Genomic DNA, 17235 nt, shown 5'->3' with positions numbered 1-17235 from the left:
GCGACTACCAGCACAATGTTAGGTGATGCATTGCGTGACTAACTATCAACGTCAGTTGGTGTATTGTGTATTAGTATCTGACAGTGTGTTTGGGACCGTCACAGTTACAAAGGGGCCTAGTATTCCGTTCTTGATAGGAGGCGTAAAACCCCTGGCCAACATTAGCCTTCTGTCAACCTTGGCTTTAGATCCTGGCTGCGTTCAGGTGTCATTATAGCAGACATCTTGGTCCCTCCTCAGATATGTTCAGTATTTTCAGGTTTGGTTTCTTTACCTGGAGATTTAAAAGCACGACACGAATTCAAATCTATTTGCCATGTATAAACAATACCTGTAGCTATACCTGGAGGAATGGATTACGTCTATTCCTTGGTCTGTACCACATGAACCCTACCACCTTGAGGCTATGATTCAGCCTGCATTCGTATCACTGCATATAATGTAGGTAACAAAAACAAATATTTGTCATTTAAAACACAAGTTGGCCGAGGTTTTGGAGTTTGCCAACCTATGTTTGCAAACTGATGCTGTCGACTTTAAGCATCAGTAGGCTTGTAAACGTGAACACGGGGTGAAGACGGTGTGTAGTTCAACACTAGCACCTGGGTGAGAGCGCTGGCACAATTGAATAAATTTATTTTTATTGAATGGCTTACGATTCACTTTGATTGAATGAGTGTTTTCAAATCACCAGGCAAGTGTGAGGACAATATGTATAGCCTCCCGCCGTAATTGAATGCATTTGTCATTGAATAATCTGACTATGACAAGTTATCGTACCCAGTGAAGGCAGGTGTCTAATGCGTCACTCGAGTAGGCGCCACTCACAGTCCGAGTTTCGTTTTGTAGCTGAACAAGGCGACGGCCATATTTGACTTCTTGTTGTTCCTGTGTTGTGTAAGTGAAATATATCTACTTATTTCTTGTGGTTATATTATCATCTTCTTAACATATATAATGTTGTGCCTCTTGATGAGTGTTTACAGCTGTATGACTTTCATTATAAACCTTAAACATTAGTATGAGCTCTGTTGAATCCAGTGTATGCGTGGTTATGAGGGGGAATGCAGTGGGTAGGTCGGGCTGGGTGGGGTGTTGATAGGGAAGGTGGAAGCAACAGTGTTAGTAAAACGTCACCTTATGGCCCAGGATTGCAGTTATTGTCAGTCAAAGATAAAGCATGTCAACACGGTTTCTTGTATCGTATTTATGTGGATACATCAGCTACTCTCGCCAACTGCTTGTGTGAACAGTATATGTACACTCGTTAGACGCGAAGATCTGACCATGTCAAACACGGATCATATCCCACCATGTAATTTTTAGATTTGGGAAACGGTGCCAAGGATCAAGCAACTTTGTTTGCAGACACTTTGTAAGTGTTGTACAAGTAGTGGTAGAGTGGTGGGAACGACAGGCCATGTTGTAACATGCTACACAAGCTGGCCACGGCTGGTGGTGAAGTCATTCTATAGATTGTCATGGCTGCCACACTGACGTCACCATGTATGAATAGCGCTTCGACATGCCTGTCAAGTGCACGAACTGCAGTGTTGTGTTTCTAGAGCGACACAGCTGGGATATTGTGAAGTCAGGTCCCTCATGTCATCTGCTTAGCTTTACATTTCCCCTGATTGTTATGCATTGGTGAACGTTCCTCGAACACAGTTTCATACAAGGACACATTGCTAAGGTGGGGATCGAAATCTTGCTTGACATCACATTTCACTGTTAAGACATTTATATCACGGCACGTCAGCTTGATGTAGCGGGAAAGCAAACAAGCATGGGTATGGCGCTGACAAACCCAGAAACATAATCCAAACGAACTGGGAGTCGAACCCGCTATCATTGGTTTCTAGTGTGCCAAAGGACGCAGCTTTCTACAGCGAATTGCGGCAATTTAGTTGACTGGGAATCCATGCCAAGTTCAATCTCCATTCGCCTACAGTGCATTTCGCCTACAGTGCCTATCACCTTTTAGTGCACTTTGCCTACACTGTGAAAAATGCACCCTAAAATTAATTGTGGACGAATCAAAAGGTTTTTTTATATCCTTACTTTACTCTCGGTTGACAAACCTGTTGGATGCCTTGAAAGATGTTGTTTATACCATCTACCAATGTCCTGTCAACATCCAGTACGTGAAAGAGCATCTCTATGGGTTTTCATAAGTTATTACTCCCGTGTAGATTCATCAAAATAGTTGTGTTCATAGTCAATCCCTTGTACATCAACCCCTTTTCCCTCTACTATTAACACCCAACCACCAACCCGGAGATACAATGCGTGGGGGATTAACTGATGAGCTTGTCTGACATGTAGTTTCGGAGCACAATACAAGGCTCATTCGATAACATACATAAACATAGTGATGACTTGGAGCCTCGTTGTTGCTACACTTATTGTACGACTTCATGGAAGCAAACAATAATTGAACAATATGGAAGATTTTGTATGCAATTTATTTTGTATAGTATTGAAGTTTAAAGGGGCAAGGTACATATTCTAATTCTTTGAACATGTAAGAATGCAGCATCGAGAATTACAAACAAAAGAACGACGTTCTCCAGAAAGAATTTGACCAGGACTTCTGAGGCAGTATGCAGGGACTTTCAAATTCAGTTAGTTGTGATTTCCTTTTACTTTTTAGAACTGTAGCTTCATCCCAGCGAGATACTCACACACCTGACGTCAGAAGATGGCTGCCCCCCACGTTGTCGTCATCCAGAGGAACCACAAGTACCTGAAGGAGTACCTTCAGGTGGACCCTGTGCTGGACGCCTTGTTGGAGGACGATGTCTTCACACAGGCGGACTATGACAGGTGTAGACAGGCTGGGTCGGAGAAATGTGAGATGCTGTTAGAAATATTAAAGAAGAAGGGACAAGAAGGGTACCGGACACTGTGTGCTGTCCTTGATTCCTCACAGCCGTTCATCAAACAACGGCTTGATGAAACCTCCATGGAAGCAGGTATGTAAGTAGGGTTATCATGTGTGATCACAAGCTGCCAGAACTACCAACAGCAGTTTGACTAGTACTGCTGTAATATTAGCCTGGATATAACATGGAGTTCACAGCCAGAAATTCACAGGGTCACATCTCGTTTCATTCTCTTCCATCCATTAAAACTCATTATAGCTTAAACGGATAGAATTATCATTGAACGGCCCACATGTTTTCAGAAATGAGCGGGCCACGGTAACTTGATGATGCCCTCATATTGCTTGACGGGCCATTATCACGCCCATTGTTAGGTGACGTCATATCATCCACAGACGTGTCTAGTTAGTAGCTACTCCAACAGAAGAAAAAAAAAGGTCTTCAAACAACGAGTTATATCTCATTTCGTACTGTTTTTACTATATGCACAATGTTCTACTCTTCAGGGACTTCAGATCTCGTCTATGTCAGTACGTATGAGCATGAAAAACCATCAGAAAAATAAAATGATTTTAAAAAGATAAATGCAGTACAAAATGATATGATGCCGATAAAGAGAAGTGCTATCAACCACAGATGTGCCTAGTTAGTAGCTACTCAACAGAGGAAACAAAAAGTCTTCAAACAGCGAGTTATATCTTGTCTTACTGTTTTACCACACTATTCTACTCTTCAGGTAGTACAGATATCGTCTATGTCAACAAGTTCAAACTGGAAGCTCAGTACAAAAAGGAACTTGGTGACAAAGAGGACCAGATAGCTGAAATGCACTCTGTGAGTAGTCCGAACACAGTTAAATCTTGTCTGCTCGTCATGTTAAGATACCCCTGTATTCAGATGAGATAGATATGTATGAATTAGTACTGCACATGTATTAGGTATCAGATGTGCAATGTTAGTGAATGTACGCTTCCCGCAACTCTCTTAAACATCAAGTTTATATTACATTTTCCGAGACTAGTGAAACAGGTAATACATGTAATAAGCTGCAATGTCTAGGTGTATTTATATGTAGTGGATGTTCAGGTGATTACCCCTCGTTTACGTCTGTTTTCAGGCAATGGAAAGACTTGAGGAACAACTAAAACAAAAAGACTTGGAGCACGCTGAACGGGAGGAAGCAATGGAAAAGGAAAGAGAGGAACACATAGCACAGATAGAAAAGCAGAAGGAGGAAGTTGAAGCTCGTAAGCTGATGTTTGCTTTCCTGTTTCATGTCTATCTTTTATTTGCAACTTTGCTTTTACCTATGCTGCAGTAAATTACAATCAACCCGTATAGAATTAGTAGCTACAGGATGCCATTGCCACAATGAAACATGCCACAAAATTTGAAGTTTGATCAATTCTCTGATGCGATCCTTGTAATCAAATTTCAGTGAAGATGCAACTGTCAAAGTCAAACGATGATTTGCAGCAGACTCAGGCAGAATGTGACGACGTGACGAAGGTAGGAATAATGTTATCCTAAAGGAGATACTTAACAATAACTAATAACAATAGGCAATAGAAACATTGTTGCACAACTACACATGTGACATAATAAGTGCAATCTGAGGCAATGGTACTTATCATTTCAGAGACTGCATAAAGAACAGGAGGCAAACGAGGCTTTGTCAGGGGTTCCTAGGCCACAGTCCCCAGATATGGAAGACATTGCAGTGCAGGTCCAACATACAGGTACAATGAGAAAAGGGACAATCAATCTCACAAACGTAAATAGTTAGAAACATAATCATAATGAGGTGAGATGAAATGTGATTAAGAGTCACGTTCAAGATTTTTGTACTTTTAAAGCGACGTACATGCATGTGTTTGTGTGTGGCTGCTTGTACCAGTCCGGACAAATGCCTATAGTGATAGTCCAGTGAGATACCATGCCGCTGTTTAAAATAAATACCCCACTCAGACACAATCTTTGCTGACCAGTCATTGTTTCAGCCCCTTAATAATGCCGTCATGGCAGGGTGACAAGTATAAGCTGGTAGCGTATTTTGTTATGGCGCTGCAGGGGATCGAATCCCCGACCTTACTCTCTCCGGGCAGACACTCTATCCATAAGACCACGGAAGCCGACTAATCGATATTGAATCGATACATCTTACTGTGTTGTTTTTTTACCCCCAGGTTCCAGTGACAGAATGTGCCAGTTTTCAACTCAATCTTGCTGTGATGAAAGTCAGCTTCGTCTCCTTCCATGCCTCCATTCTGCCTGCAAACCATGCATTGATCACCACACCGCTCTAGCGAAGCAGAAGTGCCTCCAATGTCCCTGTGGTCGTGAGTTCAACATGGAACAGACTGAAGTAGATCATGTTGGACGCAATGAGGCTGCCTATGCTGCCAACGTTAAGGGAGACAAGAAATGTAACTACATCGAGGGAGATCATGAGGCAAAGGCTGAGGTGTACTGTCACGAATGTGATAACCTGCTCTGCTCCGACTGTCATAAACATCATGACGTACCGAAACGGAATAGAAACCACAGAGTGGAGGAGGTCAATCAGACAGAGAATATCCCCATGAGGCACTGGCTGAAGGAACCTAATTGCAGAGACCACCCTGACAACAGGCTGCAGCTGTTTGACCACACATGTAAGAAGGCTATCTGTACTGTATGTCTACATGGGGCCCATGAAGATCACACGAATAAAGAATTGAATCATGCCCATGAGAAGGCAAAGGGTCAGCTGGAGGAACAGTTGCAGAATCAACGATGTAAACTAAAAGATGTCACAGACAGAATGGCAACTGTCAACAGTCACCGAGATGAACTGGGAGATAAACAGAGAAAGCTGGAAGAATCCATCATTACTGTTTGTAAAAGTGTTGCTGTAAAGTCCCTTCATCGACAGCGAAAACTGAGGGAAGAGGTCAAAATGAGTCTGAAGGCAGCAAATAAAACAGTTCAAGAGACACTTGACACTGTACATGACGTCCATACTTCCATTGCATCCACGATAGACTACACACAGAGAACACTGGAATCCACAAGAAGAGAGGAGCTCATCACTCTCACTGCTGCAATACTGAAGAAATGTGATGAAAATCTGAAGAGGGAACTTCCAGAAGATGACACAAGAGATACAAGGATCCTCCTTTCCTTTCAAGGCCAGAAAGCCCTGGAGGAACTCATCGATACATTTGGTGGCCTTGTCTCCTGTCTCGACTTGGATCATATTCCAGACACACAGCCTTCTTATCAAGGTAGGTATATTTAAGAACATTCATGTTTAGATAAAACTCAACAAACCATTGACCAGTTTCTCATTCAACTATTAAGATCTGAGCCTTTGAGTAAATGTCTCAGTCAGCTTTATTCATCATACCTACGTCAGTACCAAAGCATGTAATCCAGAATATTGCAGTAACACTTATCCAAACATCGAAATGACTTATCGTCATTATAAAGTACCATTAATTGCTAATAAAGTTTTGAATTAATCTGTTCAATATTTGTCTCCAGGTCTGCTTCAACAGATACATCTGCTGACATTGAGAGAACAAGAAACAAACACGGTAATATGTTGTTTAAAGGGAAATTAAATGTATCTAAATAAGTTGAATGCAAATATTGTTGGAATCATATTAGAATATTTGTCTGATGAACGTGGTTGGGAGTTCTATACCAGTTCTATGTTATATAAGAACGTCACGTTACAAACTGATCTCTTTGATGCCAGTGTTGTTGTTTCAGCTACATGAAGGACGATGGCGCCAGCTTAGCAAGATTTTATTTCGCCTCCCAGGTACAGTATGCTAGTATGATGGAGGTCGGGAAGAGCAGATTAAATAAATCACTTGGATAATATCATCTCTCACATCTTAAATGCAAAACATGAACGTATCTTACGCATACTTGAATTACTCGAAGTGATACATACATGCATACATACATACGTATGTGCGTGCGTGCGTGTAATATATTCAAACATACATACGAACGTGCGTGCATGCGTGCGTGCGTATGTGGGTGCGTGCATGCATGCGTGCGTGCGTGCGCGACTGAGTGCGTGTGTGTTAACATTTAGAGTCGGAGATTGTTTCAAATATGTTTATGTTTGTCTTCCAACAGGAATCAAGGAATCCGACTCTACTGTATCTGGATCACAGGAACTCCAGCCTGCACAGCCGACATCACAAGACGTTTATGAAGCTGTCACCAAAGTACGTTAAATAACCCCATATGAATGCGGGTCAGCATAGGTTCCCAGCAACCAATGCTGATTGTAAACAGGCGAATAGATGGATCAGGTCATCAGGCTTGTTAATAGCGTCTCATTGTTCCCCGACGGCGTGGGACATGGACACATAATATCAATCATTGGTTTGTTTGGCCCTGATACGATTATTTACATGCCGCCACCATATAGATGGAATATTGCTGAGTGCGGTGTTGAACAACAGACACAATGTTTAACAACATACCAATCCTCTCCCTCTGAATTTAAGCTTTGTAGAGTGAAAGGAAATAAGTCGCTGAGTATTAATTGGCCATTCTATAATTTTAGATACAGCTTGCACTATAATCTTTCAAAAACCTTTGTTTTCAGTTCATAATTGGATCACTCATGTCCACGGAGACAACTCCAGGTGGAATTTGCTTGACAGGTACGTGCCCGACAATTCCATACAATCTGAATAATGTGAATGACAGTAAGTTTGTGACTGACTTGTAAGCAGTATTCTTTAAGTCAAAAATAGAGTTACTATCAGTATATAGGATTTCAACCAGCTTCTTAAACCTACAGCTCATACATGATCACTATCAGCTATGCATAGCGACATGGTCATTTGCTCAGATTGTGTAAGAGCTTTACATCACCTCGCATGCCATACAAAACGTATCTAGAAATCAGTCAGATTTTCTGTCCTTTCTACAGTTATTTAAGGGGGAGTTGTTGCTGCAGGGAGAATACACCACAAGCGGCGTTAACATCTTTCGCTAAAAACAGGGGTGTTGGATGTACGTGTATGGGTGTGTGTAAAGCAAGGTATTTCAGGAATAGCCTCACAAACACAAACCTAGACGGCCATAATCTGTAGATATCAGATATATCAGAGATTATTATATCTTGCCAATGTGTATGTGTGACAGACATTGCGAATTGGGACATCGAAGACACTAACCCGTCGACTGTTCGTTCGAAAGAAACTGCAAAGTCTTCACCTGGTAACGTCGCTTGTGCAATAGAAGGAAGCACATTTTGTATAGTTGATCTGTTCGTGCTTAACATTTAGGCCAAAGGACGCAATTCTGGATCCGTGAATGATTCGGTTATCATTAGAATGCCGTTTATATCTTTCATGTCGATTTAATTAATTTTCGATCATGGAATTTTCGAAAAAAGCACGATTGGTAAAACTAATTAAGTTCAATTCAAGTTGTATCGAAGGAGTAACACATCCCTCAGTCGCTGATGAAGAGATCCCGATACGTATCATAATAAACTGTTCCACTTACACGTGGCTGTGTCAGATGAGCATTGCATGGAGTAATGTTGGTTAAAATGAAAATTATGAAACTACAACATGACTTAACTGTGTGTTTCACTTCTGTGAGGCGGCTTGACCGTTGTGTGTTTCACTTGTGTAAGGGTGCTTCACCACTGGATGTTTCACTTGTGTGAGGGTGCTTCACCACTGGATGTTTCACTTGTGTGAGGCTGCTTCACCACTGGATGTTTCACTTGTGTGAGGGTGCTTCACCACTGGATGTTTCACTTGTGTGAGGGTGCTTCACCACTGGATGTTTCACTTGTGTGAGGGTGCTTCACCACTGTGTGTTTCACTTGTGTGAGGGTGCTTCACCACTGCATGTTTCACTTGTGTAAGGGTGCTTCACCACTGCATGTTTCACTTGTGAGAGGGTGCTTCACAACTGTATGTTTCACTTGTGTGAGGATGCTTCACCTTTGTGTGTTTCACTTGTGTGAGGGTTCTTCATCATTGTGTGTTTCACTTGTGTGAGGGTGATTCACCACTGTGTGTTTCACTTGTGTGAGGGTGCTTCACCACTGCATGTTTCACTTGTGTAAGGGTGCTTCACCACTGCATGTTTCACTTGTGTGAGGGTGCTTCACAACTGTATGTTTCACTTGTGTGAGGGTGCTTCACCTTTGTGTGTTTCACTTGTGTGAGGGTTCTTCATCATTGTGTGTTTCACTTGTGTGAGGGTGATTCACCACTGTGTGTTTCACTTGTGTGAGGGTGCTTCACCACTGCATGTTTCACTTGTGTGAGGGTGCTTCACCACTGCATGTTTCACTTGTGTAAGGGTGCTTAACCACTGTGTGTTTCACATGTGAAAGGGTGCTTCACCATTGTGTGTTTCACTTGTGTGAGGGTGCTTCACCACTGTGTGTTTCAATAGGGTAAGGGTGTTTCACCAATGTGTGTTTCACTTGTAGAAGGGTGCTTAACCACTGTGTGTTTCACTTGTGAAAGGGTACTTCACCATTGTGTGTTTGGCTTGTGTGAGGGTGCTTCACCGCTGTGTGTTTCACTTTTGTATGGGGGGTTCACCATTGTGTGTTTCACTTGTGTGAGGGTGCTTAACCATTGTGTGTTTCACTTGTGTGAGGGTGCTTCACCACTGTGTGTTTCACTTGTGTAAGCGTGCTTCACCACTGTGTGTTTCACTTGTGTGAGGGTGCTTCACCACTTTGTGTTTCACTTGTGTAAGGGTGCTTCACCATTGTGTGTTTCACTTGTGTAAGGGTGCTTCACCATTGTGTGTTTCACTTGTGTAAAGGTGTTTCACCACCCTTTGTTTCACTTGTGTGAGGGCGCTTCACCATTGTGTGTTTCATTTGTGTGAGGGTGCTTCACCATTGTGTGTTTCACTTGTGTGAGGGTGCTTCACCATTGCGTGTTTCACTTGTGTGAGTGTGCTTCACCTGTGTGTGGGACACGATTGACCCACTCCACTGAGGGGAACAATTCGCCGTGAAGACTTACATCACTTCGCATGGCACTCCCCAACCAAACTGACACACCATGATACAACTGAAACACTGTTTTATAATTTTGTAAAACACACCTCACAGATTCACCGTCCGCAAGCTATGCAGGTCAACTGTGAAAATAAACCATATTCACATTTCATCAGAAACAAATGCGCCATAATTGTGTTTTAAACTTAAATTATACCTTTGCAGGCTCTTTCTGTCCAATGCACATCCTCAGAGAGGGCAGCAGTGTCAAATACATCATCTGTAAGTATATTGTACTCTTTGTAACATGCTTTAGTGAAAATAACCCGACCCCCCGAATGTCATTATGCACTGACGTTAAGGAATGTTACTTTCCGCCACTGGTGTCTGGTCAGACTTGTATATTAACAGACCACTGTAGGGAAGCCGGAACACTGCCCAAACAGACGTAGAACAACCCATTATATGCGACGTGAGTAGTGAGTGAATGAGTAGATATTAAGTCACCTTTGGCAGTATTCCAGCTATATCACAGCTGGAGACACCAGAAATGGGCGTGTACTCTTGTCGGGAATCGAACTGATGTTTTTGGCCTGTCAGGCGCTTTAACCACTAGGCTACTTTCAACAGTTTATAATATCCAGTATTTCAAATGCCTGGAGCATCTCAGTTGTTTTCAGTGAACGCATTTTTGTAGATGTGTTGATTTCCGAGTGTTGACATTACAACGTTCGGTTGTTCTCCAGATGTTTTTAGTATGCCGGCATTGAGTTTTACTACCTCCCGTCACTTTTATGTTGAGTCGTAGTGACATGGATAATATTTACAGACGATTCCTACTCTAAGCTTATGCATATGTTGTGCAACGTAAAACCTAATCATTCCACAACAAACTGAAACAAAGTCGATTCAGAAATTCACGTAAGAACTATGACATTGTAGATTTCAGTTGATCAGTTCACCTGACGGAGTATTTCCCCCTTGTCGATCCCTGTCGCTAAGGACGTTGCTAAGGCGGTTAATTTCATTGGTAACAATCATTACGGTAAAACATTCTTTTTGCGTTCGGGTTAACGTTCCTCTTCAATACTGTTTCTGAAGGAAACATTTAGACAAATTGTTTTAATGTTGCACTTGATACTTTGTGGAGACATTTATTTCATTTTAGAATCTGATAGAAAACTACGCTTGTCGTAAGAGGCGACGTGCCCGACATGGTTGATGAATGAATTAATGAATTTCTTTGTTTCTTTGGCTGGTAACAATTCACATCCATAAAAGCTTGTAGATAAAATCATTCTTTTCCATATATTGACACATTCAACTGGGTGGAGGTCTGAATCGTTAAGGCCGAGTGATCGTAGTGAATTAACACATTTTCTTTCTTTTAAGCAACACCTCATGATTCCTTCTTTACATGATCAATTTCTGTTTATGATTATTCCGCCATATTTGACTATATCCGAGTGCGGCATTAAACAACATACAAAACAAATCAACAGAAATCTTTATTCTAATTCACGTTTCACTTTAATATCATTGCAATATCACCGCGCCACAACACGTGCATGGCAATGATTGTAAAGGTTTATAAGTATTAACAAACTCATGTATTGTGAGTGAGTGAGTGAATATGGTTTTACGCCGCTTTTAGCAATATTCCAGCAATATTACGGCGGGGGAACACCAGAAATGGGCTTCACACATTGTACCCATATCGGGAATCGAACCTGGGTCTTCGGCGTGACGAGCGAACGCTTTAACCACCAGGCTACCCGACCGTCCCTTCATGTATTGTGATATACATGCTTATCGTAAGTGTGATACTGATGATGAAGGCCGTGCATGTTGCTATGGCAGCGATACTCGTCTGGCGCAATGTGAATATCATCATGTTTAATGCCTCTTAATAACTTGGGGCACTTGTAGTCAAGTGGGTAATGCGTTCGCTCGTCACGCCTAAGGATTGGCTTCGATTCCTCAGATGGGTACAATGTGTAAGGCCCATTTCGGATGTCTCCAACCGTGAAATTGTTGGAATATTGCTAAAGGCGGCGTAAAACCCTACTCCCTCACTCACTCTTAACGTTTTCGAATTCTGTCTTGAAAACATTGGCGTCAGTGGTCAATATGAGAAAGAACATTTCTGAATCTGACTGCTAACGAGAATTATCGCTCGGGTAAATGAATAAATATTTGGAGGTTGTATTGCAAATCAAAAGTGATCAACTTATCTTGTGTAGATCTGACAGAGGAGGACATTTCTGTATAACTTAAAGGTATGAATTTCACCCCCACTCCATTGAAACAGGATTTACATGAACTAGAAACAGATGTGTCTGATTTTTGTAGAAAATTGAGATTACTAATCAGTTTGATATTGATGCCAATAACGAAGATACTTCATTAGGTAGAAACAAAAGCACCTTCACTCCAATACCTGATAGTAACAAAGTGTAAGACAATGTTATTAACCGCCTCAAAGATTTACCCTTTACTGGAAACCCTCAAAAAGGTAAATCAAACATAACAAAACATGAACGAGCGGCTCTTAACAGATTATCAAACGATTCAATTGTTATTAAAGAAGCTGGTAAGGGAGGCGCTATAATAACTTTGGACAGCATTATTACCATGAACTCTCATTGGAAATTTTAAAAGACGAATCTTGTTACAGAACGCTTTCAGACAGTTCTGAAAAATCTGTATTACTTAATCTTAAAAGATTAGTATATTCACATTCTCAATGCCTTATTAAAAACGAAGAGGATTATTTAATTAATTTTGGATCGAAAGAAAGTAACTTTTATGGCCGCCCTAAAGTTCATAAGAGCGCACAGATCCATGAAAAATGTGGAACATTGAATTCTGCTTATGTCAAAATAGCCCATGTAAATGATTTAAAATTACAGTCAATAATTGCAGGACCCAAATGTCCCATACACAGAATCAGTGACCTTATGGATAAAGTGTTGAAATCAATAGCTAAACATGTCAAGAGCTACATAAAACATACCACTGATTTTCTGAACCAACTTCCCGCCTAAGTCGAAAATGGTACAAAGTTGGTCAGTTTTGATGTAGTTAGTTTATATTCAAACATTCCCATGATCTCGGCACAGAAGCTATTGAATACTTGATTAATAAACACCGTTCGGAAATCCGAGAAGACATTTTCGTTATCGATAGTATTAAATTTATTGTAAACAATAACACTTTTAATCTTGATGGTTCGCATTACAAACAAATTAAAGGCACAGCAATGGGGACAAAAATGGCCCCTACTTATACAACCCTTGTACTTGGTTATTTAGAGGAATAACTACTCAAAAAGTGATGAAAACTTCGGCATTGAATTTGGACAGGGATTTCAAGATAAATGGAAAAGCTTTTTAGATGATTGTTTTGTTCTGTGGAATCGGAATGAAGAGTTTGATAGATAGTTTACAGACACTCCATCCAGGTTTAATCTTTACTTTAGAGATGAGCGATAACAATATATCGTTTCTAGATGTAATGGTTACAATTTCAAACAATAACATTGAAACAGATGTATATTACACACCAACCGATTCCAAGCAATACCTCAATTACAATTCCTGTCACCCCGTCATACTAAAAACAGTGTCCCTGTTGTATCGCACTCAGTCAACACATTGATCAGTGTGTCGGGAATACAACACCAAATTTTGTGATATTCCCGTTTTACAAACGTGACAATGGTGCACTGAGAAAGATAAAAAAAAGATATTTTATTAATACTTTCAAACCAAAATCAAATGGCCTGTAATAATTGAATTATTTTATACAATTACATGTATTGTACATTCTACTGCCACTACAATACTTACACAACGGCAAATTAGTCAGTGATCATTTAGCATTGTTGACTTGTCTATCCGCAGGATAATATAGGCTACTGCTCAATGTAGATCGTTGTTATTTATATATTGTTAAGTTTTTCCATGTTTACGTCTGTGGGAACAGTTATAAAAGTGGGTGCATTAAATACTGAGAATGTATTAAATTATATCTTTGACAACATCTTTAATAATCGTCATGTGACAATAAACTACATCGTGTCCCAGTCACAACACATAACGCGACATCCTCCCGCCCAGCGAGTGTGCCGAAACTGTGGCCAGTGATTGAAGCGGACGTAGAAGTTACCTGTTCACACTGTGTCTGTTGAACACTCACGTGTAAAAATATCGTCAAACAACAGCTTTTTCCATCTTATTGTTTACAAAATTGTACAAGAAGAGTTTAGAATTGCCATGATGATAGTTTTATCATGAAATAATGTGGAAACACTTGTATATTTAGGCTGTTGTCGTCTACTTCTGATTGCTGACACAAACCAGCTCAACTACAACTTTGTGAAAAAGGATTTTAAACAGCATTCATCTGTTTACAAATGCACATAAAAATGTATGGAATTTTTTTTGAATACCCACTCAAATAATTTCACAGCGTTATTGCTAATATTTAGGGCATTGTTATGTTGAAATTCACAGACAGACGAACATGGCAGCCGATCGTTCAGTGCGGTGTTTTGTAAACATTGAAACGAGGTTCACAATAAAATGACAAATTTGTTATCTGAAGTCAGAAAATTTTGTAAACTGTAAACAAAATGTATATTTCCAGGTCCTAAACTACAACTGGGCGCTGCTCGAGCCAACACAGGCTACTGCCACGTAACTACAGACGGTGAGCTGGTCAACTCGCGGCCCGCCACACGACACAGAGGCAGCGGCAGGTTACAGATATACCACGGCACCTGTAGCTCACCCCCCATCCCCCTTCCTCCACCCCCCTCTAATGTCACCCCTGCCCCACACACACCACGATACTGGGAGACCCACTCCAGGGTGGGTGTGGTGGGTGGGGGGCCATGGCCTCTTGTCCTGGAGATGGGTGTGGGGGAGGAGAGCCAGGTGGACAGTGGGCCGTATGTTTGTGGACAGCGCCGCTCCTGGTGTGTCTGTGTATGGAGATGTGGCAGACACCGGGGGAGTATCTGTACCAGCGTGTATCAGCAGGGGGAGCGGGGGGAGTGTTACAGAAACACAATGTCTGCCACACGCGGCACACAGTTCACCCTCAACTATGGCGTTGTGCTGGATGTGGGGAGGGGGAGACTCGCCTTCATCGATCTCGACAGGGAGATTGTTTTGGCCAAGTTGGATGTTGAGTGGAGGGAGTCTCTTCTCCCCATGTTTAGTGTTGGGCGGCCAGGTTTCTTCACAGTCAACATGAAGGTGGTCAGCGGGGTGGACATCACCATGACTGACTCTAAGAAGTCACTTATTTATTACGCCCTCGCATAGGAAATAAAATAAACATGACATTGTGTAAACTTGTAAGTGTGACATGTCTATTTAAACTGTCAAAAATAATGTGATTGTATTGACTGAGGCGGACATAGAAGTTACCTGTCTATGTGTTGTTTGTTGTGTACAAGAATGTAACAAGGTTAGCTAAATATGTTGTTTTCTACTTGACCATTTTGCATCCTCACATGAATATTGTTAAGATTATTAATCTGCGGTAATCGATCAGTTTATCACACATTTCCTACATTTCTGGGAAATGGCACAACAAACAACTGAGTGCACAAATACAAGAAAAGTTGTTACAAATCATGAATTTGTTGACATGTCCGTTTCTTCTCTGTAATATAATTGTTTTAAATCCCCACATGAATAGTGTTGTGCTGAAAGTATTGCAGTTGTGCCGCCACATTGCCACATTTGATGTCGGTGAAGAAATGGGATGAAAGTGATTGAAGCGGACATAGAATGTACCGGTGTACATGTGACGTGTGTACAGAAATGTTACAAAGTTCACTGAATATTTTGTTTCTCTATTCTCATGTGTTTGCTGTGGGGGGAAACACTTAGAATACCCACAGTAGTGTTTGTTTAATTATCTGCTCTGACTATGTCAAGAGGTGACGGACACTTACGAAGGTTACGGGTAGGCATGGTGTCTCGTGACTTTAGTGTACGGACACTTACGAATGATCCCTATGCCATTTGGCACACTCGTCCCATTCCGTAATCTACACGATACCGAGTGGGGAGGAATGAGCCGATATGGCGCGAACTGAAAAACGGCTCCAGGCGTCAGACGTCAGACGTCGAACTCGCGAGTACGCATGAATGACATGGTATTTAATAATTCGATTTTGTGACAGAAAGTGTGATAGGGAACACTGTAAGGATGACATGTTATTTCCGACACTGCTGATATACTCTCAAAGATGAGCACGATAATAATTAACTGTCTTCTTTAACAGATTCGGATTTTACCCCTAGATGCCGAGTTATTTTTCTGACGCACAATTTTATCAATTTTAAAAGTGGAAATTGTGAGAGAATTGTCTTCGTGTGGCACTTGATTTACCTCCATACAATTCAGCAGGGAGACAGAATGTAAACTTTATTATCATGCAGTATCATATCACAACTATAAGACTGATTTGAAAAGCAGACAGTCATGAATCGTGTCCAATTTTCGTTCTGCGTAAAATAACACAACAAAGTTTGAAACTTTCAATAGTTCACTTATAAAGGTACTTAATTTGTACCAGAAACTTTAACGTGACATCTTCACTGACACCGTGAGCGGAGGAAATAGTGTTCTATATATGAACGACATACTAATGCAATACATTTGTATGGTTATGTATAAAGGTACACATACAAAGCAAAGAATAACTTACTATTTTTTTCCGAAACGTGACTTGCTGTCAAATCATTTGAACCATTTGGGGAACAGAAAGGGGGCACAACTCCGCTATGCTTAACTTAACTGTAGTCTATTGTTTCCATGCGGTTCTAAGGGAACTTGTATATGGATCATCACAGTGCTATATGTTCTAAAGGCTTTGCGAGTACCAAGATTTTTTCTGCAACATTTATAAATAAATAGTATATTCTTAAGGTGTTAGTTGACATCAGTTTCGATGAAATTTTAATGCAAAAAGTGACATAACAAATAGCCCTGATTCACCAGACTGTGTCTGTGCACTGTGTCCCCTGATTCACCTGCTTGTGTCAGTGTACTGTGGCCCCGAGTCGCCTGATTGTGTCAGTGTACTGTGGCCCTGATTCACCTGATTGTGTCAGTGTACTGTGCCCCTGATTCACCTGATTGTGTCAGTGTACTGTGCCCCTGATTCACCTGATTGTGTCAGTGTAATGTGGCCCTGATTCACCTGTTTGTGTCTGTGTAATGTGGCCCTGATTCACCAGATTGTGTCTGTGTAACGTGGCACTGATTCACCTGATTGTGTCTGTGTAACGTGGCCCTGATTCACCTGATTGTGTCTGTGTAACGTGGCCCTGA

General features: G+C 41.2%; 2 protein-coding genes across 3 annotated transcripts in view; one reads left to right on the top strand and one right to left on the bottom strand.

The window, feature by feature from the left end:
• LOC124124060 (thialysine N-epsilon-acetyltransferase-like) overlaps positions 1-17235 on the bottom strand; it is a 62533-nt gene that overhangs the window by 20433 nt on the left and 24865 nt on the right. The window lies entirely within an intron of this gene.
• Positions 816-15580, top strand: LOC124124058. 2 transcript variants are annotated; one of them, XM_046487176.2, is made up of 13 exons: positions 816-897; positions 2654-2975; positions 3622-3719; positions 4003-4132; positions 4324-4394; positions 4525-4624; positions 5072-6151; positions 6411-6463; positions 6642-6693; positions 7020-7111; positions 7498-7555; positions 10105-10161; positions 14530-15580. In XM_046487176.2, exons 2-13 carry the CDS (start codon positions 2702-2704, stop codon positions 15210-15212), a joined length of 2748 nt encoding a protein of 915 aa, XP_046343132.2. In that variant the 5' UTR covers positions 816-897; positions 2654-2701; the 3' UTR covers positions 15213-15580. The 2 variants fall into 2 exon arrangements, with proteins under 2 accessions (XP_046343132.2, XP_048246566.1); XM_048390609.1 differs by lacking the exon at positions 816-897 and adding an exon at positions 1355-1375.

Source organism: Haliotis rufescens, unplaced genomic scaffold (genome assembly GCF_023055435.1).
Source record: "Haliotis rufescens isolate VD_foot unplaced genomic scaffold, xgHalRufe1.0.p SCAF_9, whole genome shotgun sequence".
In the NCBI taxonomy this organism is placed as follows: domain Eukaryota; kingdom Metazoa; phylum Mollusca; class Gastropoda; order Lepetellida; family Haliotidae; genus Haliotis; species Haliotis rufescens.
This window is presented reverse-complemented; position numbering and strand designations above follow the sequence as displayed.